At 41.4% G+C, this 27,501-nt stretch overlaps 2 protein-coding genes across 7 annotated transcripts in view; one reads left to right on the top strand and one right to left on the bottom strand.

Moving 5' to 3' along the window:
* Positions 1 to 24,829, bottom strand: part of LOC130387491 (uncharacterized) — a 156,940-nt gene extending 132,111 nt beyond the window's left edge. The window contains exons 1-2 of one of the 2 annotated variants that reach the window (XM_056596593.1): positions 21,698 to 24,829; positions 20,557 to 21,414 (exon numbers count right to left, since the gene is read on the bottom strand). In XM_056596593.1, the coding sequence (XP_056452568.1) occupies positions 22,159 to 24,825 (2,667 nt within the window). In that variant the 5' untranslated portion in view covers positions 24,826 to 24,829 and the 3' untranslated portion in view covers positions 20,557 to 21,414; positions 21,698 to 22,158. Of the gene's footprint in view, positions 1 to 20,556; positions 21,415 to 21,697 lie in introns of those variants that run through there. The other variant, XM_056596594.1, reaches the window with a different exon arrangement.
* On the top strand, positions 11,141 to 20,546 carry LOC130387492 (uncharacterized). 5 transcript variants are annotated; one of them, XM_056596596.1, is made up of 7 exons: positions 11,141 to 11,456; positions 13,245 to 13,292; positions 15,843 to 15,938; positions 16,773 to 17,729; positions 17,941 to 18,093; positions 18,398 to 18,484; positions 18,857 to 20,546. In XM_056596596.1, exons 4-7 carry the CDS (start codon positions 16,785 to 16,787, stop codon positions 19,157 to 19,159), a joined length of 1,488 nt encoding a protein of 495 aa, XP_056452571.1. In that variant the 5' UTR covers positions 11,141 to 11,456; positions 13,245 to 13,292; positions 15,843 to 15,938; positions 16,773 to 16,784; the 3' UTR covers positions 19,160 to 20,546. The 5 variants fall into 4 exon arrangements, 2 of the variants coding, with proteins under 2 accessions (XP_056452571.1, XP_056452570.1); XR_008896302.1 differs by having other exon boundaries at positions 13,245 to 15,938; XR_008896300.1 differs by having other exon boundaries at positions 11,141 to 15,938.
* Positions 24,830 to 27,501: the final 2,672 nt, after the last annotated feature.

Below are 27,501 nucleotides of genomic sequence, written 5' to 3'. Positions count from 1 at the left end.
TCAAAGGTGCATCTCCTGAACCATGAACTGGCAAGTATATAGCTGGAGCACAACACAATGTTACAGTAAATTGTCTGAGAATTTGTGGCCCAACACACAGGAACGTCAGGAGTTGTAGGATGACTGCACTGCAATTCCGACAGCAATGCATGTACAGTTTTCCCTAAGGAGATTTTTCTATGTTCACATTTCTAGCAATGACATGGTCTGTCAACAAATTTCAGTACAAACAGTCAAAGCGTAAATGTGAATCTTGTCCAGTCTCTTGCAATCAATCTCCCACATACACTACAGTTTTTCTCAGTCGCTTTGGTTAATTTCTCAGATCAGAATTGAAATTCTCAAAACTACCTGTTCAATTTTCAAATCAGTGTGTCACTTGTGCACATGGAAAAAAAACAGTTTCTCATTTATTTGAAAACGTTGCAAATGCTTTGGTACATCCATGCACATGATTATGTACAATTCTCTGCTCTTTCCTACATTATCAATTGCTTATGTCATGTTGATCAAAATGTATTGTAATGGTCTCTATGGAAGAGTCTCACCCCCACAACATTTAGGTATTAGTTCATTGCATAAGTCTTTGCATGCAAAATGGTTGAACAAGTTGTCATAATATGTCAAGCATATTTCTATACATTTCTATACACTGGCCTTAGACTCTTTTTTTTGTTCTTTTTTCTAAATCTATCCTGAATTGGTCAATTGCTACCAGTTGAATCTTGCCTTTCTCTAAAGAAGGGAAATGTGTGAACTGTTAGTTCAACCAACGATCAACCAATAGCTCAAAGGTGCATCTCCTGAACCATGAACTGGCAAGTATATAGCTGGAGCACAACACAATGTTACAGTAAATTGTCTGAGAATTTGTGGCCCAACACACAGGAACGTCAGGAGTTGTAGGATGACTGCACTGTAATACCGACAGCAATGCATGTACAGTTTTCCCTAAGGAGATTTTCCTATGTTCACATTTCTAGCAATGACATGGTCTGTCAACAAATTGCAGTACAAACAGTCAAAGCGTAAATGTGAATCTTGTCCAGTCTGTTGCAATCAATCTCCCACATACACTAAGGTGTAACTTACAATTTACAATAATTGTCTTCAAAACTTTAGCCATAGTTTACATCAGATTATCCCTCAAGAGTACACTGTTATATTGACAACATGACTAAGCAATTTGACTGTCTTATCCGTAGACAATGACGCAAGGACTTGTCATTCTGATGGCACTGACATGTTCATTGAACTTTTGAGAGATGAGCTAAGGATTTTGAGCAAGAGACTGGCTTTTGCAGGTAATCCATGGTGTTTTGCTATTTGAACGCATTGTTTTGAGAAATGCACTTACTGCTTTGCAAATTTCATTTCTGATCTGAGAAATGTACCAAAGCGACTGAGAAAAACTGTAATGTGTAGAATTTTGTTTTTAAATTTGTGCTGTTAAACAGAAAAGATGGTCCCCACTTGGAATGTACAGAATGACAGAAGTCCCCTCTTTGCCTGTACAAAAGGACACTGGTCCCCTGTTAAATGGTATGGAGCGACACTTACACTCCAGCATTTATGCATACATATGGGTTGGAAAAAAATGGTTAACTGCTTTCTCTATCGCAAAAAAATAAATAATTTGGACAGTTTAGACAGTTCTTCCATAGTTCAAAAGAGACATTTTGTCATGAGATAAAAAACGTTTATATAACAGGGCTAACTAGGGCTGTCAATTAATTAAAATATTTAATCGTGATTAATCGCATTATTGTCCATATTTAACTTGCAAATTGCAAATTAATCGCACATTTTTTAACCCTTCTAAATATATCTTAAAAGATGATCATAGATTATTGATGAGGATTACATTTTTTCTTTTCCACACTTCATGAATAGATACATGCAGGAGTGTGAGGGTCGCCCCTTACCATTTAACAGGGGACTTCTGTCATGTTTTACAATCCAAGTGGGGACCATCTTTTATATTTTAGAGCACAAAGTTTGTCTGTTCTTTGAATGTGAATTTATGTATGGGACAGTTTTTTCTAGATTATATTTTTCCACAATAACATGACTTCAGTTTTAACTACCACAATTTATCACTGTTCAATCAATCAACAATCGCTGTTCCCTGCACTTGAACCGCCTTAAAGCTATCATCTGTCTTTTTGATGGAGTTACGTACAGCATATGTCAGAACCTGCACAATAGTATACAGACCATCAAAGAAAGTTTGATGTGTAGAATTTTGTTTTTAACTTTGTGCCGTCAAACAGAAAAGATGGTCCCCACTTGGATTGTACAGAATGACAGAAGTCCCCTCTTTGCCTGTACAAAATGACACTGGTCCCCTGTTCAATGGTATGGAGCGACACTTACACTCCAGCATTTATGTATTCATTAGGTTAGAAAAAAAATTGTTAACTGCTTTCCCTATAGTAAAAAATAAATAATTTGCCATAGAGCCTTTAGACAGTTCTTCCATAGTTCATAAGAGACTTTTTTTCGTGAGAAAAAAAGGCGTATAGATAACAGGGCTAACTAGGGCAATCAATAAAAATATTTAATGATGATTAATCGCATTATTGTCCATATTTAACTTGCAAATTGCAAATTAAACGCACATCTTTTAACCCTTCTAAATATATCTTAAAAGATGATTCTGATTATTGATGAGGATTACATTTATTCTTTTCCACACATGAAAAGATCCATGCAGGAGTGTGAGGGTCGCCCCATACCATTTAACATGTTTTACAATCCAAATGGGGACCATCTTTTATATTTTCCCATGTAAACGCACTGAAAGAAGCAACAGTTGCAGTTGGCAAACACTCATTGAGTGAAACAAGAGGCACAGACAGCTCCCTTGCTGCAGTGAATGGAGTCCCCTCTTTGATATGTAAATATCGCTTAAGTATTCAAGTCCCCTCTTGGCAACTTCTTTAAAAGAAATAAAAAAAACACATTTGAAGTTATATTATGACAAAATAACTTAAAACTAAACTCTGTATTATGTTTTTGTATTTTTTAAATGACCAGAAATAGAGGTCCACACTTGGTCGATGAAAACCGATAGTCCCCTGTTGGTATGGTAAACGTGTATGTGTGTGTGTGTGTGTGTGTGTGTGTGTGTGTGTGTGTGTGTGTGTGTGTGTGTGTGTGTGTGTGTGTGTGTGTGTGTGTGTGTGTGTGTGTGCGTGCGCATGTGGCTGAGCCAATTAGTAGCTGACAGAAATGTAAAAAAACAAATTGACAATAAGTTGCTCACCTTCATTGACAGGTGTGTTTTCCGGGTCATTTTCAGGATCGTGTTCAAGTGAGTCTTAGAACAATATAGAGGAACACATTTAGTACAACAAATGCACTTATGACATCATTCTGATATAAGATTGCATTAATTTAGACTCATAATTGATTAAATACACTCGATTTGTAATTAGTAATGGGCTTTAGTCTGTCCAACTCAAAACCAATGTGAGGTGGAGGCTATAGTGTAGCATAATCTGAGAATAAGCATAATAAGATACTTACCATCACTGGCACTTTCAGAGTGATTGTCATTATCACTTTCCAGAGAATCTAACAACAATAAAATATAATTTACATTTAGCACACTACAATGCTTTAAAAATTCAGAACTGAGCAGCAAACATACAGTAACTATTCTCTACGAGTAATCATTTTTAATTTAGCTACATACAATTTGATGAGTTAGTATTTGGATTCCTTCCTCGATCAAGGGAATCAGAACAACAAGTGTGGCAGGCTTTCATCTTAAAGAGCCCATGCCATTAAAATCACATTTTTCCTATTGTTTGTTAAATAACATAGGTCTGAATAAGTTTGTGAGCTGTGGTAAGTTTGAAATCTATGCAGTTTGTCTGCTGAATGCAATAGGCAATGAAAGGAAAAAGGCAGAAGAAATGAGCCGATCTGGATAAGGTGACACTGTGACGTAGCGTTGTCAAACTATTATTCATGGCCCTGCCCACTTTGTTGGTTCGTAACCACCCACAAGAATTCTGAAAGAGTCGTGATTGAGCTAGTGCTAAATGCTAATAAGTGTACGGTAGTTGCTTAGTTCGTAGTAACAGGCTAGTTATTGAATGCAATGGCAGAACGACATCGAAGTACATGAACTGCGACATGCTGCCTGCCGCCGGTTGCCGCGAGGCACCACCGCCGCGAAGCACCACCGCCCGGCAGCGGGCAGCCGGGCGGTGGTGCCTCGCGCCGGCAGCAGGCAGCAGGCAGCGCGCGGTCGTCTCCCGCCGGAGTCTCGCTGCCGATGGACCACCGCCTCGGCTTCAGGAGGCGGTGATTAGCGCTGACCGCTGCCGAGGCGGTGGGAAGCAGGGCTCAAGCGGGATACATTCGCGGCCAACAATCCCCTTCTCCTCCATGTCGTGGTTCATGTACTTCAGGGAGTCAAAGCCAAAGTTCCTTTCCCCCAATTCATTCGCAACCATGGCTGCGATAACCCCCACTACGAGTCTCGTTGTAGAAATACCAGAGACGAGAGTCCGACGTGTGTGCCATCACACCAACAGCAGAACGGTTATCCAAATAACAAGGAAGTGTACAACACTTGCGTGAGAGTCCTGGGGCTCTAAATCTAAATAATATCATATAATACATAGATATCTATATCAAATAATACATATTATCACGGCCAAAATCTGTGTGCACCTCCAGACGATATAATGAATCACAAAGGACTTCGTCGGGTTCTCCGACGTCTCTGGTTCTTCCACTTCCACATCAATCTGAAGAAGACGCGGTCGTTTGAGATTCATAATAGCCTATCGTCTGGAGGCTCACACAGCTTTTGGCCGTGATAATATATATTATATAGCCTATTATATGATATAGATATCTATGTATAATATGGGTTTCTAAGAGCCATTGCGATACATCCACCGTAAACTGAGCGCATGGTACCGTGGCTACAAGCTGCTCAGGGCCAGGTGATAATATATATTATATTATATTACATAGATATCTATGTATAATATGGGTTTCTACGAGCCATTGCGATACATCCACCGTAAACAGCGCATGGTACTGTGGCTACAAGCTGCTCAGGGCCACACCCCCACCCCCCTCCTTGACCTGCCTTGACACGCCCACCAAAACAGCGCGTTTGGGGGAAGCTCAATGTGCGACTAGTTCGGAGTGGCTGTAACTCTGCACCACGGCTGAATTTCGGGGACGTCTTTGAATACTGTGTTTGTGGCCCACTAATACCTATATTAAAGCATCCATAAAATAGCATGGCATGGGATCTTTAATGTGCAACACATCAATAGGCTTTGGGTTGCAGAATAGTAGGTAGCTGCAACTGGGAGAAAAATAATTTAAGCCTAAAGTACCTACCCTCATTGGCAGCTGTATTTGCACCGTCACTTTCAACTGAATCTAACAATGACAGAGGGAAACCATTTAGAGCAATGAATACAGTTTAGACTTTCCTGTCTGGCTGACTCAATTTTAGTTTCCTACAAACCTTCCTCCTCATTGTTGACCCTCACGTTCGCCTCAAGTACCCTATCATACCTGACATTGACCCTTTCACACATCTCCTTAAGAGAGAAAGACATCCTGAAGAAAGGGAGAAACCCAGATCAGAAACAAATATAGCGCTATTCCCAGTCAACATAGCTTCACTTCGGAAATCCTATTAAAGTATAGCTAAATTAATAAATAAATAACCAAAGATTGAAGTTGGAGGATGCTTGCAGGTAGGCAAAAACCCTCAACTAGTTTGGTGGTTTAGTCAAATATCCTATTGGCGCTTCTTATTAGGCTATGCAGCTTAAATAATGACATAATCAGGCCGTATAGAATGCAAAAAGTTTAATAGCCTAACTTTCAATAGATGGGAAAATACATGAACATCTAACGCCTCGTGCCCACTGCACCGTCAGTCAACGGACGTGGGAAGGCGTGGCTGACGGATGGGGGAGTAGTCTTTACAGAGGCATCCGTCAGCCAATCAAATCGCTTCGCCGGGTTCTTCCCGCTTCTTCCTGCTTGTTGCGAGGCAAGATGACCCGCTTTCCCGCTTTCCAGTATCGTCAGAGCCCGAGTCGCGTCACAGTGCTTAAATTTGCATACGCGATCTGATTGGATGACGGAACCGTCGCTGCCGAAAAAGTTGAACATTTTTCAACTTTCTGACGGTGGCGAACGCTCCAACTAAACGGACGGATCCACAATGCATTGCGCGTCCGTCCCCATTCAAAGTCAATGGGCAACGGACAACTGACGGAGGTAGTGGGCACGGGGCGTGACATGAACGTCGCAATAACGAGGCATAGTGTTACGAGTAGCGTATGTGTGTGCGCGAGAATGGCAGTGTGCGCATGTGTGTGTGTGAGTGACGTCAGCGAGTGTGTGGACGAGCGAGGAGAGCGAGCGGTAGCGCGTGTGTCTACTAGACACACGCGCTACCGCTCGCTCTCCTCGCTCGCTGACGTCACTCACGCACACACATACGCACACTGCCATTCTCGCACACACACATACGCTACTCGTAACACTATGGCTGCATCCGAATACTCATACTTGCATACTATATAGTATGCATTTTGTAGTATGCGAAAAATATAGCGCGTCCGAATACTCAGTACGCATTCTGTAGTACGGAAGACGTTTCCGAATGCGTACTACCGCCAAAGTAAACCACGGACTTCACTACGCTATCCCACAATGCAACCGGAGTCTGGTAACAAACGAAGAAGAGATGGCTGACCCGACACCACCAACAGCGGCTTTTTATTTGTGTGTGTGTGTTCAATAAAAAAGGAAAAATTAACTTCAATCGTCTTTTTCACGGAGTAACAAATAACTGTAAATGTATTATTATTCCAAAAAAATGACTTACCAAATGTCCACATATATACATCATAACCTGCCGGTAAGTCGCTCTACGAGATGACCGACGACGACGCCTTCTAGCAGCGATATCCATTTCAAGAGCCATTCGCGTAGAAAGAGACTTTTTATTTAATAGCAACGATAACAAGACGGAAAACAGGTACATTTTGCCGCCATCTGGGGGGAGATACGTCATCTCCAAACATCCGGTGGAGTTTCGGCGGTGTTCGGAAGCGTTCGGAGGCGTTCTACGCACCGTACTACACAGTCAAGTGTAGTATGGTCAAGTAGTAGACACTGGACAGAAATAGTATGTACTAAGTATTCGGATGCAGCCTATGCCTCGTTATGAAGGCCGGAATGAAGCGGCCACCGATTATTGACAGGATGGGTACTTTATTCCACCGGAATCGTTCGCTTATTAACTAGACACTGTCTAGTGACTAGACAGTGTCTAGTGAAGAAGCGAACGATTCTGGTAGTTCACTCGCTTCTTCACTACACACTGTCTAGTGAATAAGCGAACGATTCCGGTAGAATAAAATACCCATCCTGTCAATAATCGGTGGACGCTTCATTCCGACCTATAAGCAGACCAACTGCCGGTCAAATCACACAAAACAATAGAGACAGGGATCACACAGGCAATCTTTTTCGCGCTTGGCCCACTCTGGATAAATGTCGTTCATATCGCATATGAGGACTTCGAAGGGTGTGGAGAAATGAAATCCTCCGTAACCACGGAGCAGTAGCGTGCGGTGCCCCTTCATTTCGGTGTGGCAGAAACTACTGGCGTATGACCACACCCACAATTTATATATATTTTTTACATATATATTTTGAGCTACATTAAAACATGTTAACTTAACTAATTGTGAGTAAGAATTAAAAATAAACTAATAGCCTAATGTTACTGCACGCTTTTGAAGTGCCATCCGCAACACTGGTCATATGATGTCCCTTATAGGGAAGTTATTTCTTCCCTATTTTATTTTAACAACAGGCTTAGCGAGTGCATTGCAAATACATGAAAAGTAGAAATACAAGTCATCAATCAAGCAGATCTTCAATTTGGAACTTGGCCCGACGATTTGTGCAAATCTCTTAATAACAACACTTTTTGAAATCAGATATTTCTCAATAACAGCTGTTTAAATCAAGTATGAAATCAGGTATGCAATTTGAATACCTGCTGAAATAAATAAATAAATAGTCTTCAATGCCGAAAGATATAGGCCTAGGCGGAGTAATTCGATTTTAAACAACAACAGTCCTAGAATATGACCATGGGGCAGACTACTTTACGACCATATGGGCGTCTTATAGCGCTGATTGCAATTCTTATTGCAGCCTGCAGGGTTATGCTCGAAACATACTGAGGGACGCGGTCGTTGAGCTCCGCCTCCCCACATTGCATGACACGTTAAACTCAACTAGAATCGCCACCATCAATTTGATATCAACAGACCAAAAATAGTCGGAAAGCCTACAGAAACTATAGATAGTTAATGTGACAATCACATTATTAAAAATAAACTTGGAGCAATGATTTACTGAGGAACTATCTTTTTTGGGAGCTTGCTTTTGCAGGGAGTTCGCCGCCCCACCTGCCCATATGGACGGCACGCGGCTGCCACGGAGAGCTGTCATCACAGAGAGGGCATCTCGTCGCAAACTTACGGCATCAATAAGAGGGGGCTGTGTCAGCAGACCATTGGCTGTGTCCCAATTCCTAGGACGCATCCTTCGAAGGCTGCATTCGAAGGATGCGTCGACGCTAGTGTTGGCTCGTTCGTTCGCGAACCGGTTCGAATGACCGAGTCTTTAGGACGAACGAACTGAACCGGTTCGTCTCCCTCGTTCGTTCGGTCGTCTCGTTCACCATTCGATTCACTGGAAACTCGACTGAACGAACGAACGAGTTTCCGTTAGCACTAACTCCCCTGAGTCTGACTGACTCAGCTGAGAACCGTGCAATGGCGTGCATTCCATGATGCGATTCACCGTTACCGGAAACTAGGCTGAATCGCGTTGGCAATCAATCGGAACCAAGGGACCCCTCTTTCTTCCGCGGTTGGGGCGTCGCAGGCCTTTCGCAGGCCTTCGTCCCCCTAAGTTCAGACGTCCGTAAGGGACCAGGTGAAGTCCCTCGAACGACTCCTCCACGTTCGGTCGAGTTTCCGGTGAATCGATTCACCGGAAACTCGACTGAACGTGGAGGAGTCGTTCACGAATCGTATGTTCGTTCAGCCTGGTTTCCGGTAGCGGTAAATCGCATCATGGAATGGACCCCATTGCACGGTTCTCAGCTGAGTCAGTCAGACTCAGGGGAGTTAGTGCTACCGGAAACTCGACTGAACGAAGGAACGAAGGAACGATTCGCGAACGACTCCTCGTGGCGAACTGAATCACGCGAACTGGGTCACGGAAACGAATCATTGAATCCACCACTAGTCGACGCCGATTGCGTCACAGCGACGCGCCAAGTGCTGTCCCAATTCCAAGGGTCCTTCAAATGCGGCCTACGAATGCAGCCTTCTTTTCCCGGATTTTAAGGATGCATCGGCTGTATCCTTCACGGCCCAACGTATCCCAAGATCCTTCACGGCCCAACGTATCGCGGAGATGGCGGAGAATGGCGATTTAAGTTCTGCATTTAAATGTAAGTATTTGGTTTCTAGTCACTCGAGTATTTAACGATACAAATGTTAAAAAAAACAAGGGCCCTTAAAACTTTTTTCATTAAAGTAATATAATAGGCAATATAAGTAAGGTAACGTTACAGTTAGTGACGCTGTAACGTTAACTAAGAACACCCGTTAAGCCCTATAGTTTCAAATTTAAGAGGTTAAAATGGTTATATTTACCGAAATTGTGGCGATTATATCGATAATTTGCTATTCTGTAACGTTAGATAAATGGACCAACGCGAACACAGGTTGTGGACCCTGGTTTTCAGACCGTAATGTTACACACTCTTAAAACAGATGTGTTAATATCAACACAAGTTGTGTCAATTCCCAACACACTAATGTGTCTATATAGGGACCACACATATTGTGTTACTTTTAACACACCTACTGTGTTAAAAAAGATTTTCACACAGTAATTGTGTCAAATATAATGCAATATGTGTGGTCCCTATATAGACACATTAGTGTGTTAATAAATGTTCATAATAATTTGCATTTAAATGAGCACACCCAATGTAGAAAAATGTTAATTTATTTTACAATCATGAGAATAAAGATATTTCCATACAATCGATACATTTCATACAATACAATCAATCAATCTATCAATAGTTTTTAAGGATAAACATTTCATACAATACAATCAATAATTTCATACAATACAATCAATCGTTTTTAAGAATAAAACATTTCATACAATACAATCAATCAATCAATAGTTTTTAAGGATATAACATTTCATACAATACAATCAATAAATCAATAGTTTTTAAGAATATAACATTTCATACAATACAATCAATCAATAGTTTTTAAGAATATAACATTTCATACAATACAATCAATCAATAGTTTTTAAGAATATTTATTTATTTAAAAACTATTTTATTTATTTAAAAACTTACACAATTTTGTACCTGGGATTTAAGTAAACTCTATCTCCCCTAAAACTTGACGTCAATGGTCTGACATCTGCGAGGTCTTTAATGCTCACCAGTTCAAACATATCTTTTTTTTCCACCACATAAGCATAGTAATGATTGTCAAAAAACTGAACTGATAAAATTTGGACAAACATAAACAACTCTTTGTCACATTCTGGAAGGATGTGAATTATTTCACCAAACTGGCATTCACCTCTTAAATCATATTTAAGGGGGACTACACTGCCTGTTCTATATGTCTGACCGAACACACTAACTGTGTGTGCAACATGAACCGTGCTTAAAATGTCAAGATTTTCATCCTTTATATGCAGTTTTTCAAGGAGCAGCTCTCTGAGTCCTAAAGAGCCTACAATGACAGGAAAAGCATTTGGAACTGATATTTCTCTCTCAAGTGGCTTCCCAAATTTCCAGCTGTACATACTCTGTATTTGGTTCTTGTAAGCCAGTGTTTTGGATATGTTTTTAAAGTTACAGACTACATGAGCCTGACGTTTCATTGGACAGTGTTTACTTTCAAACCTCATGCACCATAACTTAACAAGCGGTCCAAACATTACAATCATTCTACCATAGTGAATCATGAAATGGTGCTGAGGGATAAGTCGCCTGTCTGGGTACACTGTAAACCCGAATTTTGCTGGTTTGTTATCTTAACAATGGTTTTCTTGTCAATATGACATGGGTGTGTGTAGAAAGTTTATTTAACTTAAAATAATTAATTGACAACGCCTCAACTACATGGAAGTTAACCAAATTGAAAATCAATGTTATGTTAGCTAGATAGTCCAAGCTGAGTTAAAAAACAAGGCCAATTGTGCTTCATCACGTGGTACGTTTTGCGTCACGTGGTACGTTTTGCGTGACTTTGAATCCACATTGAAGCGGCCATATTTCTGCGCACAGTCGAAAGGAGAAACGAAGAGGAATCGTTTATTTGGTGAGTGTAAATTCTTAAACATTTAATGTGTTTGGTCGTCTGTGATACTCGTTTATTGTAAAGTTAACTGAAAAAATGTTGAGTGAATATCATTGATTTATTCTTAACGTCTTACTACGGTACTTAAACATTATTATATAGCCTAGTCGAACACAGCACAAATCATCGAAAGTGGTAGGCCTACTTTTACGACGGAGTATTAGGGCCACACGTGAAGAAAAATATATTTTAGCCGTGACGAGATTAAAATCGACGCGTCGATTTTAAAGTCAACACGACTTTAATCTCGATGTGTGCATTTTCCGTTCCTCTGTCAGCACGCTGACGCTCCGGGCATCCTCCCAAAGCGTGCAGCGGATGACACGAAGTAGTCGGCAATAACTCTGGGGTCATTGTTTGTGGTGTAGGCCTCCATCCAAACAATACAGCGACTAAAACCGTCAATGCAACCCATGATGGCAATGCAACACTTCTACAGCGGATGACTACTTCGTGTCATCCGTTGCACGATTGGGAGGATGCCCGGAGTGTCTGCGTGCTGACAGGAACCGAAAATGGACGCGTCGAGATTAAAGTCGACATGACATTTCAACTTTATTCTCGACATTTCGATATTAATCTCGTCACGGAAAAAAAAAATTTTTGCTTCACGTGTGGCCCTAATACTCCGTCGTAGCCTACTACTTTCATAGTCACTGGCGGCGAAAAACGAATTAAAATAAATTAAACTAGTAGCTTTTTACACGAGGCACCTATAAAATGGCTGCCATACATAACGTAGCGGCCTATACAGAGCACCGTCGAAGCCTTGTATGTCTCGTCGCATGGTTGTTCACACGCCAGACACTTCTCGGACGGCAGAGTTGTCCGCCCATCCAATATTTAACCGTTAACCTTCGTTCAAACGTTTAACTTATCTTTAACGCAATCTTCAAGCGGGTTGGTTTCTGACATACGTCAGACCTGTGTTGATGGTAAAACAATAAGTGTTTTTAATTTTTTACTATCATTACCAAGAACACACGTTTGACCCGCTTGAAGATTGCCTTAAAATAAGGGGATTTTTAGACGTGAATGGACCTCTGCCCCGGGTGTTTACCACGTGGCAAGATGGCAGCGGCATTGCCGCATACGTGCCACTGAACAGCGCAGCTCGGGTGATAACTACTCGGTGTATAGCTATGGTCGCTAAACGTTTATTTCTTGTTGCACTTGCGCCAAAATAATTAATCGAGTGGAAATAGGATTGTTATATATACCAGGCGTTTCTCTGTGGGGACCCCCGTTTATATGGCTTAGAGGCTAGGTGCTTGCTACATCCGGGTGTATTTGGTAGAAGCGAAATGCAATAGTAAGGGGCGAGGGAGGGCCTTCAGACTTGTCATGTAGGCCCCATCCATTTTTTGGGTGAAGACGGATAAGAGTTGATGCGCGCGCAGGCTTGATGAGCGCACGCGCGCAGGCTTGATGAGCGCGCGCAGTGTGTGCGTTAAAAGTTATTAATTAAATTAGGTCTTGTTCAGGTGTTTATTGTGCTCACCTGTAGTCTTTTACAGGTTGTTTTTTTATATTCATTGGCTGCTGTTCAGGGCTTCTGGGTGCTACTGTGTTTCATTTTTATGTAAAAATATTAAAATGTACAAATATTCATACTGTTTTGTGTAAATAGGAAAATATGAAATGGTTATTTAACTACCAATTTTTATTTTGTAAATTGCTATGTGGAAAATATAAAATGCTTATTGAAGTTGCATATCTGTCTTAATTCTCTTTTCTTTCTTTTTCCAGGTCTACATGCTTAAAATGGTAGAATGCAAACATAAATGAGTTGGCTTTGTAAGTACTGTACCTACTTTTCAGAAAATCGTAGAAGAATAATTGAACATTATAGAGCTGTCCATGGACATTTTGGAAGAAACTGTCCATTGCCCTGTATCTACAGTGACTGTCATCGAGTTTTCCGATCACAGCAATCCCTGAAAAACCACTTAAAACAACATGGAGTTTCACAGCATGAACCTACTGGACATTTAAACTTTAAAATTAACTGTCAGTTATGCGATTTCAATGAATCAGTGAATATAAAACAGTATTTCTCTCATCTTGGGAAACATCTTAAAAGTAAAGAGACTGTTACTTGCCCCTTTAATCATTGTTCTTTCAAATCAAGGGTTTACTCTACCTTTACTTCACACAAAAGTCGATTTCATAACAATGTCACACTGCAAGACTTGAAATCTGACCTTGTTCTTCAAACAAATGTCAATGAGGAGCACCTGGTTGATCAAGTGCAGTCAGAAATCAGTGACGCTGAATTTGCTGGGGTTGAGAATATAACCGAGCATGAAGTAAACACTGATACAGTTCAGGCTAGACTTGCATCTTTACTTCTGCGATTGCAAACAGTTTTGCATGTCTCAAAGACAGCAGTTCAGCAAATAGTTACAGAATTTAGGGATATTGGTGTTTTAGTTGGTGAGCTAAACAAAAATACTCTTGATAAAGTATTGAGGCAGCATGGTTGTTCCATTGATGAAAGCACTTTAAATATTGTTAAAGATACTTTGTGCCAGACTAATCATTTTAGCTGTCTTTCAGAAGGTGGTTCTTTGGGAACTGACAAAAGAAGGTTATCATTTTTCAAGGAGAACTTCAGTGTTATTAACCCAGTTGAATATGTTTTAGATTTGTCATCAAAACGAACATTTGTTTATGTGTCAATCTTGGGTGTTCTTCAAGTATTGTTGAATAGGGGTGATGTACTTGACAGAGTTTTAGAAGAAAGACAAAAATTTCAATCTGGGCATTATGCATCTTTTTCTGATGCATCATACTGCAAGGAAAATCCACTTATTTCTGGTGAAGATCTAAGTATTTCTCTGGGCTTGTACATTGATGATTTTGAAGTCTGTAATCCTTTAGGGACCTCAAGGAAAAAACATAAATTGTGTGCCATCTATTGGGTAATTGCTAATTTACCTGTAAGAGACCGATCATCCTTATGTACTATATATCTGGCTGCCCTATGCAAAAGTCAAGATGTTAAAACATTTGGTTACAGTCCAATTCTTGAACCATTGCTGAGAGACCTAAAATTGCTTGAAAATCAAGGAATTTACATCAACAGATTAGGAACTAGTGTGAGAGGCACAGTAATATACATTTCATCAGATAATTTGGGGGCACATTCTTTTGCTGGCTTTCAAGAATCATTTAATGTGGACAAGTTTTGCAGATTTTGCCTTGCAGGTCGAAAAGATATTCAAACTTGTTCTGCAAGAAGTGGTGCATTTGTATTGAGAACAAGAGAGTCACATAACCTAGACCTCTCTGAGCTTAAGGACAATGTGACTTTGAAAAGTGTCAATGGGGTAAAAAGGGACTGTGTTCTAAATGAACTACAGTACTTTCATTGCATCACAGGGTTTCCACCTGACTTTTTGCACGATCTTTTGGAAGGCATTGTACCTTTTGAGCTGTGTTTGTGTTTGAAAAAATTAATTGAAAAAAAATATTTCACTGTAGATCATTTAAATACTGCCATACAGCACTTCCCTTATAAGTTTTCAGACAAAACCAATTGTCCTCAGAAAATTCCAGTAAATTTTCATTTGGTCGGAACAATAGGAGGGAATGGCCATGAGAATTGGACTCTGTTAAGGTTGTTGCCATTAATTATTGGTGAGGTTGTTCCTGAAAATGATAACGCTTGGTCTGTGATTCTCGAACTAAAAGACATTGTTGAAATCTTGGTATCGTCCAGTTTCACAGAAGAAAGCCTCTCTTACTTGGAAGCAAAGATCTTTGAACATAGGAAACTTTTAATAGAAGTGTTTCCTGATGTGAAACTCAAACCCAAACATCATTTCCTTGAACATTATCCCGGTCTAATTCGTTGCTTTGGACCCGTGGTGGACTTCTGGACATTTCGCTTTGAAGCTAAACATAGCTTCTTCAAGAAAGCAGCCCGGGATCTAAATAACTTTAAGAACATTGTTTTGTCCTTGGCCAACAAACACCAACTTATGTTGGCATACTTTTTGGACATGCCATGCCTGTACAAGCCAGCAGTGGAAGTAGAAAGAGCAACATACAGTTCCCTAGAAAATCTGTCGACCTTAGTCAAACAAGCTATTCAGCACAAATTCTGTCATCTGACCACTGTATCACTTGCCACAACAGCCTTTATACATGGGACCAAATATGTAAAGGGCATGTTTGTATCATTTGGAAGCACGAGTGGACTCCCTGACTTCTGTCAAATCCTGTACATTGTGGTAGTGGACAGCAAGGCATTCTTTATTCTTCAACCTTTCTCCACCTGGTACCTGGACCACTTCAGATGTTTTGAAGTTTGCAGCACTGATGATCTCCAACTTGTTGTAGTCGAACCTGCAGAGCTGAACCACTACGCCCCCCTGTCAGCCTACCTCTTGCAAGGAAGACACCTGGTTTCTCCCAAGGCATCCCTACTGCACTGAGGTAATAATTTTGCTGATTGTCTTGTGGATAATTATAATTGTGCATTAACCCTGAACTAACCCTGAAGCCTGTTTTTGATTATAAGACTACCTTATGTTTTATACTTTTCTAAAGCTCATCTTTCACCGCCAAAATAAACATTCAAAATGATCTCTGGTCTTGTTTTCTAGCTTATTCATTCCATGATTGGTAACATTTTGGTCATCATAATCACATCAGGCATGCCATATGATGGTCTGATTGCCAAAACGTTGCCTTTCATTTAATAAATATGCGAAAAACGAGATGTGTGCGGTACTTTCCTCTTAAAGGTAATCCAGGGTTTCCTGCAGAAAATGTGTTAGTTTAGGTGGGGGGGTGCAACTCTTTTATAAAGGTGGTATTATGGTATAGATCATGCTTATTTTCATGCAAGCTGTCGGACTGTTGCCCTGAAGCCTGATCTTTACACGGAGAGTGAATATAGTTTAGATTGTTTTATACTAAACTATAATATTCACCATTAAAAAAAATTAGAATTAAGCAGCCGTGTGTTGATAAGGCGGCCGAAACCCTGCCTAGGCTCTGTAAACTTGAATGTAATCAAAGGGGCCACCATAGCTACCAAAATAGACGAAATTTAAAACCTATTTTCAGTATTACATAGGGTTTAAATAAGACATTTAATTTATAATCTGGCAGGACAAAAATCCAACACCTTACAGTGCACTCTTCTACTGCAAAGGTGCAATTGAAAATTTGATTTCAATTTGAAGTTACTCATATGATATGCATAAGGCGTACCTAAAATATTTGATCATGACGCAACCATTTTTGTAACAATTTTTTTTTTAGCTGGGATTCACCATGTTGCTGCGCGTCATCCTTAGCCAAGATGACATCCGGAGGATCACCATTGACAGCATGCCAGAGACTGTTATTGGCCTTCACTTGATGCTAAAAAACATGCTGGGACTGGAGGGTGACTTGGTGGTGCAGTTCCAAGATCCAGAGTTCGATAATGAGCTTTGCAACTTGAGTTGCATGTCAGAGCTGCCTAAGGACAAAGTCACTTTGAAGGTCTACAGCAAGAATCTAGAATCCCATCAAACAGACTCAACCTTGGACACGGCAAGCCTAACCACACCCTCTGAGGAAAGCCACATCCCCCCTGCCAGTCGTCCTCGTCAGCTGCCACAGCCATTTCATATTCCTACTTTTTCATTTGATGTGGAACTTAAGTTGAGGCACGGAAATGAAGCCTTCCACAAAGATGGAACCCTTCTTGACATCTCCAAAGACACAAAATCTGACATTTTGGATAAAATAGCAGAAGCCATCTATGTCCACAACCCATACCCAACACGTGAGGAATATGATTTGGTGTCACAAGCTCTCGTCGAAAAACATCCATGTCTGAGGGAACCAGGGTCGGTCAATGGTTGGTACTGTTGGAGATTTAGTTTGAAGTTTAAAATGGGTAATTTCAGACAGAAGTTACGATTGGCTGGATGCCCAGAGCTCAAGATAAACTCGCGCTCTCCAGGTACACCTGGGAAAGGAAAACTCAAGAGGGCCAGAAAATCTGAAGTGAATTTCCTGCCAGACCTCCCTGAGGGAAAAACACAACGTTCCCTCGAAGACGAAAGAACGGAGATGGTCACCGAAATGAAGAAGAGGAAAATTGATGGGCAGCAAATAAAAGAAATGATGACCAGCACCTTTTCTTTACGGAGAAAAGAAATTGTGGAGGATGAGCCACCTGTGGCCGACGTGAGAGCAAGATGGCCAGCACTGTTCTCTGAACGTCAGGTAAAAGTATTTTTTCTATTTCAGATGAGGTTAGGAGGATCAGATTTTAAACTGATTTGCAAGATAATTTATTTAAGAATAGTTTGAGTAATTTATAATTTGGTACACTGACTAAAGCATACATTGATTAAAAAAAAATGTTTCATGCAACAACAGTGATATAATTAACAGCCAATCCCTTGTGTTCCTTTGCTTGTTTTCTGCCTACCAGATTGAAGCAGAGTTTGCTCGCCTTACGTCTGTTGACCTGAAAGGCTCCCTCTTCGCTGGCCTGGACAAGTATCTGCTGAGGTTTCTTGAGGTGTACAGAGCCAGGAGTGGGCTGGTGGAGCTGAACAGCCTTTTGAGTACTCTGGATAATGACGTACGTGTGTTGATATAAGTCTGTTTTACACAATCCATACCTGCCCATGTGTTACAGATCATAGAGCAATAGTTCCAAAACCCCTTGTAGACTCCCATTTTGAGCTAGAATGCTTTTTGCATACTTCTATAATGAAGTTATTTATTTCATTCTAGTCCAATATCCATTTTTTCAGAACATATTGATTATTTTTTAACTCAAACAAGTATGCAGACATTATTAGAATCTAACATCACTTGGAATTGTTTTCTGATTTCTGGCCTAATATATCCCATTTGTTGGTTATTGTCTTATTTTTTTACAGAGTTCCAATCAAAGGCAAAGGGCAGTTGTTTTGATGGGGCTCCCCTACTATCTAAAAGATGTGGCCAAACTTTACAAGAAAGTACAGGTATGTTTTTCAATATTTTCTGAATGCTTTCTGTTGTAAAAATAATATTAAATTAATGTGTACATTTAAACTATATTCATGTGAACATGCATTGCGGTAAGAACAATGCTTAAAGGCTGACTATAAAACATTTTTATGATAAAACAAAGTAAGCTAAACGAACCACCCCAGATAAACCAGTACCACACATTCTAGTGGGGCAGAAGTGGACATTGAAAAGGATTATTTATGTGTGACTCTACTTTGTTTTGTCCTAAATGTTGCATAGTCTGCCGTTAATCTGTTTCAAAATGTCCCTCGTGATTTAATTTGTAATACTTCACCCAGCTCATATTTCAATGAAAGAAAAGTATATTTGTCCACTTTGTGTAGGTCACAGATGCAGAGGAGGACTGGACAAAGGGGATGGCAGTCGGTATCCTTATGGTGGAACAGGATGATCGGGTCGGTTTCGCAGTGGTCCTCGAGGAAGAAATCATCTTTCCAAGCATCAGTGATTTTCCAACTGCTGTGGCACTGCTAATGGGTCTGCTCTTTGCCCTCAACATAGACTACCCCAGAGACCTCAAGTACACTTTTGAGGTGATTCAGAAGGTGCTTATGGACATTGGTGGAGGGCAATGCTCTGCATTAGTTCATGGGTTAAAAAACCGACTTTTGAGAAAGAAAAAGTAAGCTTAAAAGCTGCTTTTTACATTGTTGTTAGTTTTGATGCATTTGTTCTAAATGCACATTGTTCCGTTTACGTTTTACACTATTTGTAATTTTAGCTAGCATTCAACAATTTACAAGTTTTAACATTTTACTGCTTTTTGAGAAGATTTTATAGAGAGAGAGAGAGAGAGGTAGCGAGAGATGTAGGTAGCTGGAGAGAGGTAGGTAGCTGGAGAGAGGTAGGTAGAGGGAGGTAGGTAGCTGGAGAGAGGTAGGTAGAGGGAGGTAGGTAGCTGGAGAGAGGTAGGTAGAGGGAGGTAGGTAGAGGGAGAGGTAGGTAGCTGGAGAGAGGTAGGTAGCTAAAGAGAGGTAGCAAGAGAAAGAAGGATAGAGGTAGCAGGAGATAGAGATAGAGCGAAAAATTTCTAAACTATTTGTATTCAGTGGGCGTCCATCAACCTTATCTTTGTTTACGGTACATTTTGAAAACGGTGCATGACATTTATTTTGAGAGGTGAAGTATCCACTTCAAGTGTGAAGTTGAAACTTTGTTCGATTTTCAACTGATTCAGATGTGAAGTTCATACTTTGTCACATTTTCACTTGTTTTTGAGGTGAAGTTGAGCTAATTACTGAGTGTTCCTGAAAGTGTCAGTTTGTGTGGGATAATCGCTCATCAATATCCCTCTTTGTTGCGTTTTGTTGCAAAAAAATAATACAATAAAACTGTTGATCAGTGACTGCCAAAATCTCTGGTGTAAAGGATGGTCATTCTTTTGAGAAAAATCCTGAGCAAGGATTCATCATTTAAATCAACTTATACATTTAAGTAATCTTGATTGTGGTTTATATTCAATCAGTTAATAAATGTAAGTACACCTCACTAGTATATCAGTTAAATGAACTTGTACATTTAAGTAATCTTGATTGCGGTTTATATTCAATCAGTTAATAAATGTAAGTACACCTCACTAGTATATCAGTTAAATCAACTTGTACATTTAAGTAATCTTGATTGCGGTTTATATTCAATCAGTTCATAAATGTAAGTACAACTCACTAGTATATCAGTTAAATCAACTTATACATTTAAGTAATCTTGATGGCGGTTTATATTCAATCAGTTCATAAATGTAAGTACAACTCACTAGTTTTGTAGTTGCATCAACAAAAAAATGTATGTTACTTATAATGCTAATTAAGTTTAATCAACTATTAAATTTATGTAGTATGGACTCAAGGTTAAGTTATGTCACCTAACGGTTTCAAGTAATATGGACTGAAGATGGAGTTGAGTCAAATAGCAATATCTATTTATGTTAACTTATTGTCTTAGTTGTCTTGACATACAATTTCAAGGCAGCATGGAAACAAGTATTTTTAAGTTGAACCAACAAGTTCGGGTTTACAGTGTAGAGTGTCTTAAACATGTTGTGATGGTCTATAACCAACTGCTTCAAAAACACACCCAGTCCGTTTGTGACTACAGGTGCAAATATTATACTGCATATTTCTCTCAGAAGAAGGAACAGTTTCCAATGTGAACTCTGCCTACTTACTAGGTCTCCTATCATTAGTGGCAAAAAGAGTAAGAGACACCACATTTGGCTGGCTGTTTGCCTGACAGCATTTTCATTTGTTCTAAGATTCAAAATCACAGATGGCTTGTTCTTTTCATTCATGTAACCATAATCAAAGCTTGATATTCTATTGTTTAGCTGCTCCAATGTAAACAGATTATCTTCATATATTAACTGTCGCAGCAACAGCTTTACTTCCAAAGGAGCAACACCTTCTAATACATCATGCATTATGTCTACACAAACACCCTCTGTTACATGGAAGTATTTAAGTGTATTCAAACAAGAGTCCTGCTTGATGCCTGTGATAGTGGAATTGTTCAGCATAACATGTTGTTGATAATTGTCTTTAGTACGCTTTTCAAACTCATCTTCTTCAAAAACATGTTGAACTTTTTCTTTGTCAGCTAAGCAGAAGTGACAAAACACATTAGCTGAAAAACTCCAAATACCCACAAAGGGAATGACACGCAAGGTTGTCAGCTGTCAAAAGGCAAATGGTACCATAAAGCAAATGCGTTGCAAATGCTTTGATGTCAACTGCAATACCATGACTTTCCAGATATTTAATGTCGTCTAACAATGGCTGTAGTATTTTTGTAAACCCATAGTATAATTCCCTCAGTACAAACGACAGCAACGAGTTTCCTTTTTGTTTACTGGCAGGATTTATTTGGTTCATCCAGACCGTGAAAACTGTAATCAAAAAACATAATACACAAATACAATAATCACTAGTCAAAATAATAACAAGCCATACAGTAATATCCCAACATTGTCCTGGTAATGTCGTCACTTTCAATTAGGCTACTGTATACACAATACACTTTGGTTACATATAATACAACAAAACACAAAGACCAATCTAACTAAGCCCAACATGTGTTAGCCCTTAACGGTGTTAGCCCTTAGCTGTATAAAAACAATTTAATACAAACAAGAACAGAAAACACACACAAAAAACGTCAGCAAAACATACCTTAGTAGCTGCATTGCAAGAGGAAAGTTGTGTAGCTTGGCATTACTCTGTAGGATTGTTTATCTTGATGCTAAGAGCTATTTTGCAGATGCATCAGCACTGAAAAACATGTACTAAATCAGCTGACTTTTTTTGATGAGTGTTACGCTAAAGTATGTCCTGACGGAAACGGGCGATACAAAAACAAAGGTTCCGCCTTAGAGAACTTTGGTTCCTACCAAAATAAATAACTCAGAAATACCGCGCTGACTGACACAGAGGCAGTTACACTCCCACCAAAACATATCACATGTATATGATTTTCTTCAACTATTGAGAGACAACATACTGCGTAGAAAGGATAAACAAAAAAACTAAACTTCAGTCCTTGGCTTCCCCAGAGAACGATCACCATGACTGCACCTGTAGTGAGACAGATAGAGAGAGAGAGGGGAGGAAAAGAAAGAGAGAGGTCGGAGTCTTCAGTCTGCTTCCATCAGCGTCACCGTCTTATGGATGGGCCTTTCCAGGTGGACAGGTTTGGAGATACGCTTTCCTTTCTCATCAAGGGTTGAGTCGCTGATGAGCAACTTGAGTCTTCGCACCTTCCCATCCTTTCCTGGGTACACTTCGATAACCTTTGCCATCCTCCACTGGTTACGTGGTGTAGTATCATCTTGCAGGAGTACAACATTGCCGACCTTTGCATTCCTGCGATCTTTGGTCCACTTCTGTCTCTGTTGGAGGCTCAGGAGGTACTCCTTCTTCCATCTTGTCCAAAAGTGGTTGGATAAGAATTGAACTCGACGCCATCTCTTGCGTAGGTATAGATCTTCCTTGACGAACTTCCCAGGAGGTGGAGCGAGTATCGTGGACTTCATGGTCAAAATGTGGTTTGGTGTCAGGGGCTCTGGACTGGATGAATCATTTAGACAATCAGTGCTCAGAGGTCTACTGTTCACTATTGCCATGACTTCATACAGGAACGTTCTTAGAGAGGAGCAGTCAAGCTGCGTAGCTGACTGTTCTAGAATGGACGTCAAGACACTTCTTATGGTGCGAATTTGTCTTTCCCAGACGCCACCCATATGACTTGAAGCTGGGGTGTTCACGATGAACTCACATCCAAGCTGCTTGAGCTCTTCCTGATCCATTTCTTTCAATGCTTCAGCAAACTCTCGTCTTGCTCCGACGAAGTTTGTTCCTTGATCACTTCTTATCTGACGTACCTTTCCACGAATGGCGATGAATGAACGCAATGCGTTAATGAAGGCATCTGTGGTCATATCGTCAAGCATCTCAACGTGAACCGCTCTGGAACACATGCAGGTAAGTAACAATCCATAACGCTTTAGCTCTTTCCTTCCTTCCTTTACGTAAAATGGTCCAAAACAGTCCATACCGCAGTAGGTGAATGGAGGAGCTGTTTCCATTCTGTCCTCTGGAAGGTCTGACATTTTCTGCTGTTCAGTGCATCTTCTGAACTTCCTGCACTTAGTGCACTTGTAGATATGGGATGATACAGCCTTGCTGCAGCCCAGTATCCATATGCCATTAGATCGGAGCGCATTCATGGTCATTCCTCGTCCTTGATGGTACACTCTTTCATGATAGTGCTTGACAAGTAAATTTGACACATGACTGTCCTTTGGAAGGACCGCTGGATGCTTCACCTGTGGATGTAGGGCAGCATGAGTTAAGCGGCCTCCAACTCTGAGGACACCTTGGTCATCCAGGAATGGACTTAACCGGTGCAACTTATTGGCTTTGCCCTTGACTGGCGTCTCCTTGTCACTTTGGAGTAACTGTATATCTTGTGAGAAGGTTGCTTCTTGAACCATCTTGATTATTGTCAACTCCGCTTCTCTCCTTTCCTCCAAACTGCAGGCTTCACAGGACTTTGGCTGAAGCCCTTTAATTTCTTTCACATGGCGCTGGAGTCTGGCGATAGCTTTCACCATTTTGGACCAGTCTGAAAACTTGTGTAGGCGATCTAGCAGCGACTTGACTTCTTTCGCCTGGGTGTCGAGAACCTGGACCTTCTTAAGCTCAGGATCGTCATATGTGATCTCTCCCACCTTGACATCTCCACTTGGTAACTCCTTCTGCCAAAGAAAGTCTGGGCCTGTGAACCAGTTAGAGGATACCAGTTGCTCTGCTGTGAGACCTCTTGAGGCGTAGTCTGCTGGATTATCTTCTGAAGCCACATACTTCCATTGTGTAGACTCTGTGCTTTGCTTGATGCGTTCCACACGATTTGCCACAAACACGTGAAATCTTCTGGCTTCATTATTGATGTAACCAAGGACCACTCTTGAATCAGTCCAGAAGACTTCTTGTAGGCATTCTATTTCCAGTTCTTTCTTGAGCATGTCACTGGTGCGGACAGCTACCACTGCTGCTGACAGCTCGAGTCTTGGTATGGTTGTGACCTTAGTAGGAGCGACTCTCGACTTTCCCATTACAAAGGAACAGTGGACTTCACTTGACGTACTCACTGCTCTGAGGTACGAGCACTCTCCATAGCCTGACTCACTGGCATCGGCGAAATGGTGGAGTTCGTAGTGTTGGACCTTGAAGCTTGATGGAACGTAGCATCTTGGAATCTTCACCTCGGCTAGATTTCGCAGGTCTTGAAGCCAGCTTTCCCACAGAGGTCGTAGGTCATCAGGTAAGGTGTCATCCCAACTGAGCTTGTCACGACACATCTGCTGCAGGATCTGCTTTCCCAACAAGATGAACGGTGCCACAAATCCAAGAGGGTCGTAGACTGAAGCGACTGTGGACAGGACTCCTCTTCGAGTAAGTGGATTCTCCTTGACGATTACTCTGAACTGGAACTCATCAGAATCCACGCACCACTGCACACCGAGTGCTCTTTCCATGTGCAGTTCACCCAGTGCCATGTCCTTGTCTTTGGCAGCTGCAGCACATTCTTCTTTTGGGATTGCGTCTAGGACCTTCTTGCTGTTAGAGATAAACTTATGCAGCCGGAGTTTGCCTGTGCTGCAAAGTTCTCTTGCTTCTTTCACCAGTTGGATCGCTTGGTCTTCGGATGCTACACTTGACAATCCATCATCCACGTAGAAGTTCCGTTGAATGAACTTTAGTGTCGTCACTAAAGTTTCCTTGTCCTTCAGCAGCGACATGCTTCAGCCCATAGTTGGCACAGCCAGGTGACGATGCTGCACCAAACAAGTGGACTTTCATCCGATAGATGGAAGGTTGGCTTTCGAGATCTCCATTGTCCCACCAAAGGAACCGCAGGTAATCTTGGTCTTCTGCCTTAACATGGAACTGGTGAAACATGCGTTCGATGTCACACATGATTGCCACAGGACCTCTTCGGAAGCGATACAGAACTCCCACCAAGGTGTTTGTCAACTCAGGACCCGTCAGGAGGTGGTCGTTCAAGGACGTTCCTTGGTACTTGGCGGAGCAATCGAAGACAACACGTATCTTCCCAGGCTTTTGTGGATGATACACCCCATGATGCGGAATGTACCAAGCAGGAGCTTTGTGGATGTCTTCCTCCGGGACCCTTTCTGCATCTCCGCGTCTTATGGTCTCATCCATGAAGGTCTTGTAGTCTTTGTAGTACTGGTCGTTTCTTCTCAGCCTTCTTTCTAGGCACCTGAGACGATGGATAGCACAGATCTTATTATCAGGTAAGTTAGGTCTTTCTTTCTTGAATGGCAGCGGCATTTCGTAATGACCGTCGCTCTTTAACTTGATGCTCTTTTCCATTTTTGACAGGAACCTTAGATCTTCTTGAGAGATGGGGCTGGTTTCCGACTCTCTTTCAACGAAGTCAGACTCCAGCATCTTGATGACATCTGCAGGTAAGAGAACTTCTTTGATCTGTGTCCTACAGACATAGTGCACTTCCTTTGTGAGGTCTGAAGAGGACGGTAGACCTGGCATCACTTGCTTCACCATGACTTGGTGACTTATTCCAATTGCATCTCCATAGTTGAGACACGGGTTGCCATATCCCACTACACTCCAGCCCAAGTCTGTCTTTTGTGCAAACGGCTGGTGTTCCTCACCAGGCACCACTTGTCTTGGAACGAGGGCTTGGGCACAGTTGTAGCCAATTAACAGGCCGACATCACAGCTTTGCTGAGGAGCGATCTCATCTGCAATGTGTTCAAGATGAGGCCATGCTTTCGCCGTATCTGGTGTGGGAATATGGTCTCTGTTTGCAGGGATAAACTCTCTTGAGTAAGTCACTGGAAGAGTGATTATCTTGTCTGAATAAAAACCTCTAACTTGTAGACCAGCTAGCTTCCGACAGGACACGATTGTGTTTCTTGAAGCCAACGTGGAGAGGTTTAGCTGAACTGGTTCACTCCTAGCATTGAGAGCCTTCGCTGTCTCGTCGAGGATAAAGGTTGTGTCACTTTGTGTATCAAGGAGTGCGTACACCAGAACTTCACGACTTGGTACACTTGTAGATGACACCCACACTGGAATTATTGTGGAGGTATGCGTGTCTCCAACATTCTGGATGACTCTAAGTGCCGTCGCCTCACGTGATGGTCTCTCTGACTGGTCTTGTGACTGTTCATTCTTCCTTTCTTTGTACTCTTCTTTGTCTTTGTCACTGTACCTTGCTCTGTCAGATCTTGTAGACATCCTTTCTTCCTTGGTGTGATCGTCATGAAGACAAGTTGGGTGTCTTCTCTCACAGGTGTCGCAGCTGTCTCTTTCTCTACAATCTCTAGATCGGTGGCCAAATTTGAGACAGCCAAAACACAATTTATTTTCTTGAACAAACTTGATTCGCTCCAAGATTGTCCCTTGCATAAACTTGTAACACCTTTGTAGACTGTGTCCTGCCTTCTCACAGAAGACACAGCTTGTGACGACGGCTTTCTCATCTGAGGTGGTTGCTAACACCTTTGTTCCAGGACCTCCGCTCTTTACACACTTGTCTGGAATCCTTTCACTTGGCTTAAGAGCATGAAGAGATGTTATTGGGCTGCAAGCGATTTTAGCTTCACGTGTGAGAAACTTGACAAACTGGCTGAAGCTCGGGAACATGTGAGTGTCTTCTTCTGCTTCTATGACTTTCCTATTCCACCTTGAAGTCACCCAGTCTGGGAGTTTAGAGAGAATTTTCTGGTTCTCGTTGCAATCATTAAGTATTTCAAGACCTCTGATCTGAGACATGGCTGCCTCACAGCAGCGCAGGAAGTCGGCGAGTTCTTGAAGTTCCATACTGCCTTTGGAGCTTATCTTGGGCCAAGCGTCGAGCTTCTCTCTGAAGGCCTTGGCGATGAGGAATGGATTGCCGTATCGCTCTTCTAGGATGTCCCATGCTGCATAATATGCTGGCTCTGTGCCAAGTAAAAAGTAGCTCTCTATGGCCCTTTTAGCAGATCCACCCACATACTTGCGTAGATAATATATCTTCTCTTCAGCTGGTATGTTCTTCCTGTCAACGAGCGTCTGAAAGGACACTTTCCAGTCGTTGAATCGGAGTGGGTCACCACTGAACACTGTAGGTTCAGGTAGAGGAATGCGACTCGCACTGATGGCTTCTGCGAGCGCTTTGACGAGAGCTGTTGTGCCATCTTCATATTTGTTTTCTTGCCTTGCTTGTGCTACAGCTGGTGGTGTAGAATGGTGCCGCAGTGGGCTAGTTTGAGGCTTGACTTCTTCTTTCTTCACAGAGACACGATGGAGAAGAACATTTATTTCTTCATCTGAGCCGTCGCCCTTAGTTGCCGGACATGAATGTATACTCTGGTCATATACTTGCTGTCGTGCCTCAGCAGCCTTTAGCTTCTTAATAGTCTCCAATCGATCTAGTTCTCTGC

The sequence above is a fragment of the Gadus chalcogrammus genome, chromosome 8 (genome assembly GCF_026213295.1).
Source record: "Gadus chalcogrammus isolate NIFS_2021 chromosome 8, NIFS_Gcha_1.0, whole genome shotgun sequence".
Classification (NCBI taxonomy): domain Eukaryota; kingdom Metazoa; phylum Chordata; class Actinopteri; order Gadiformes; family Gadidae; genus Gadus; species Gadus chalcogrammus.
The sequence above is the reverse complement of the archived record's forward strand: the minus strand, read 5'-3'. Positions and strand labels throughout refer to the sequence as shown.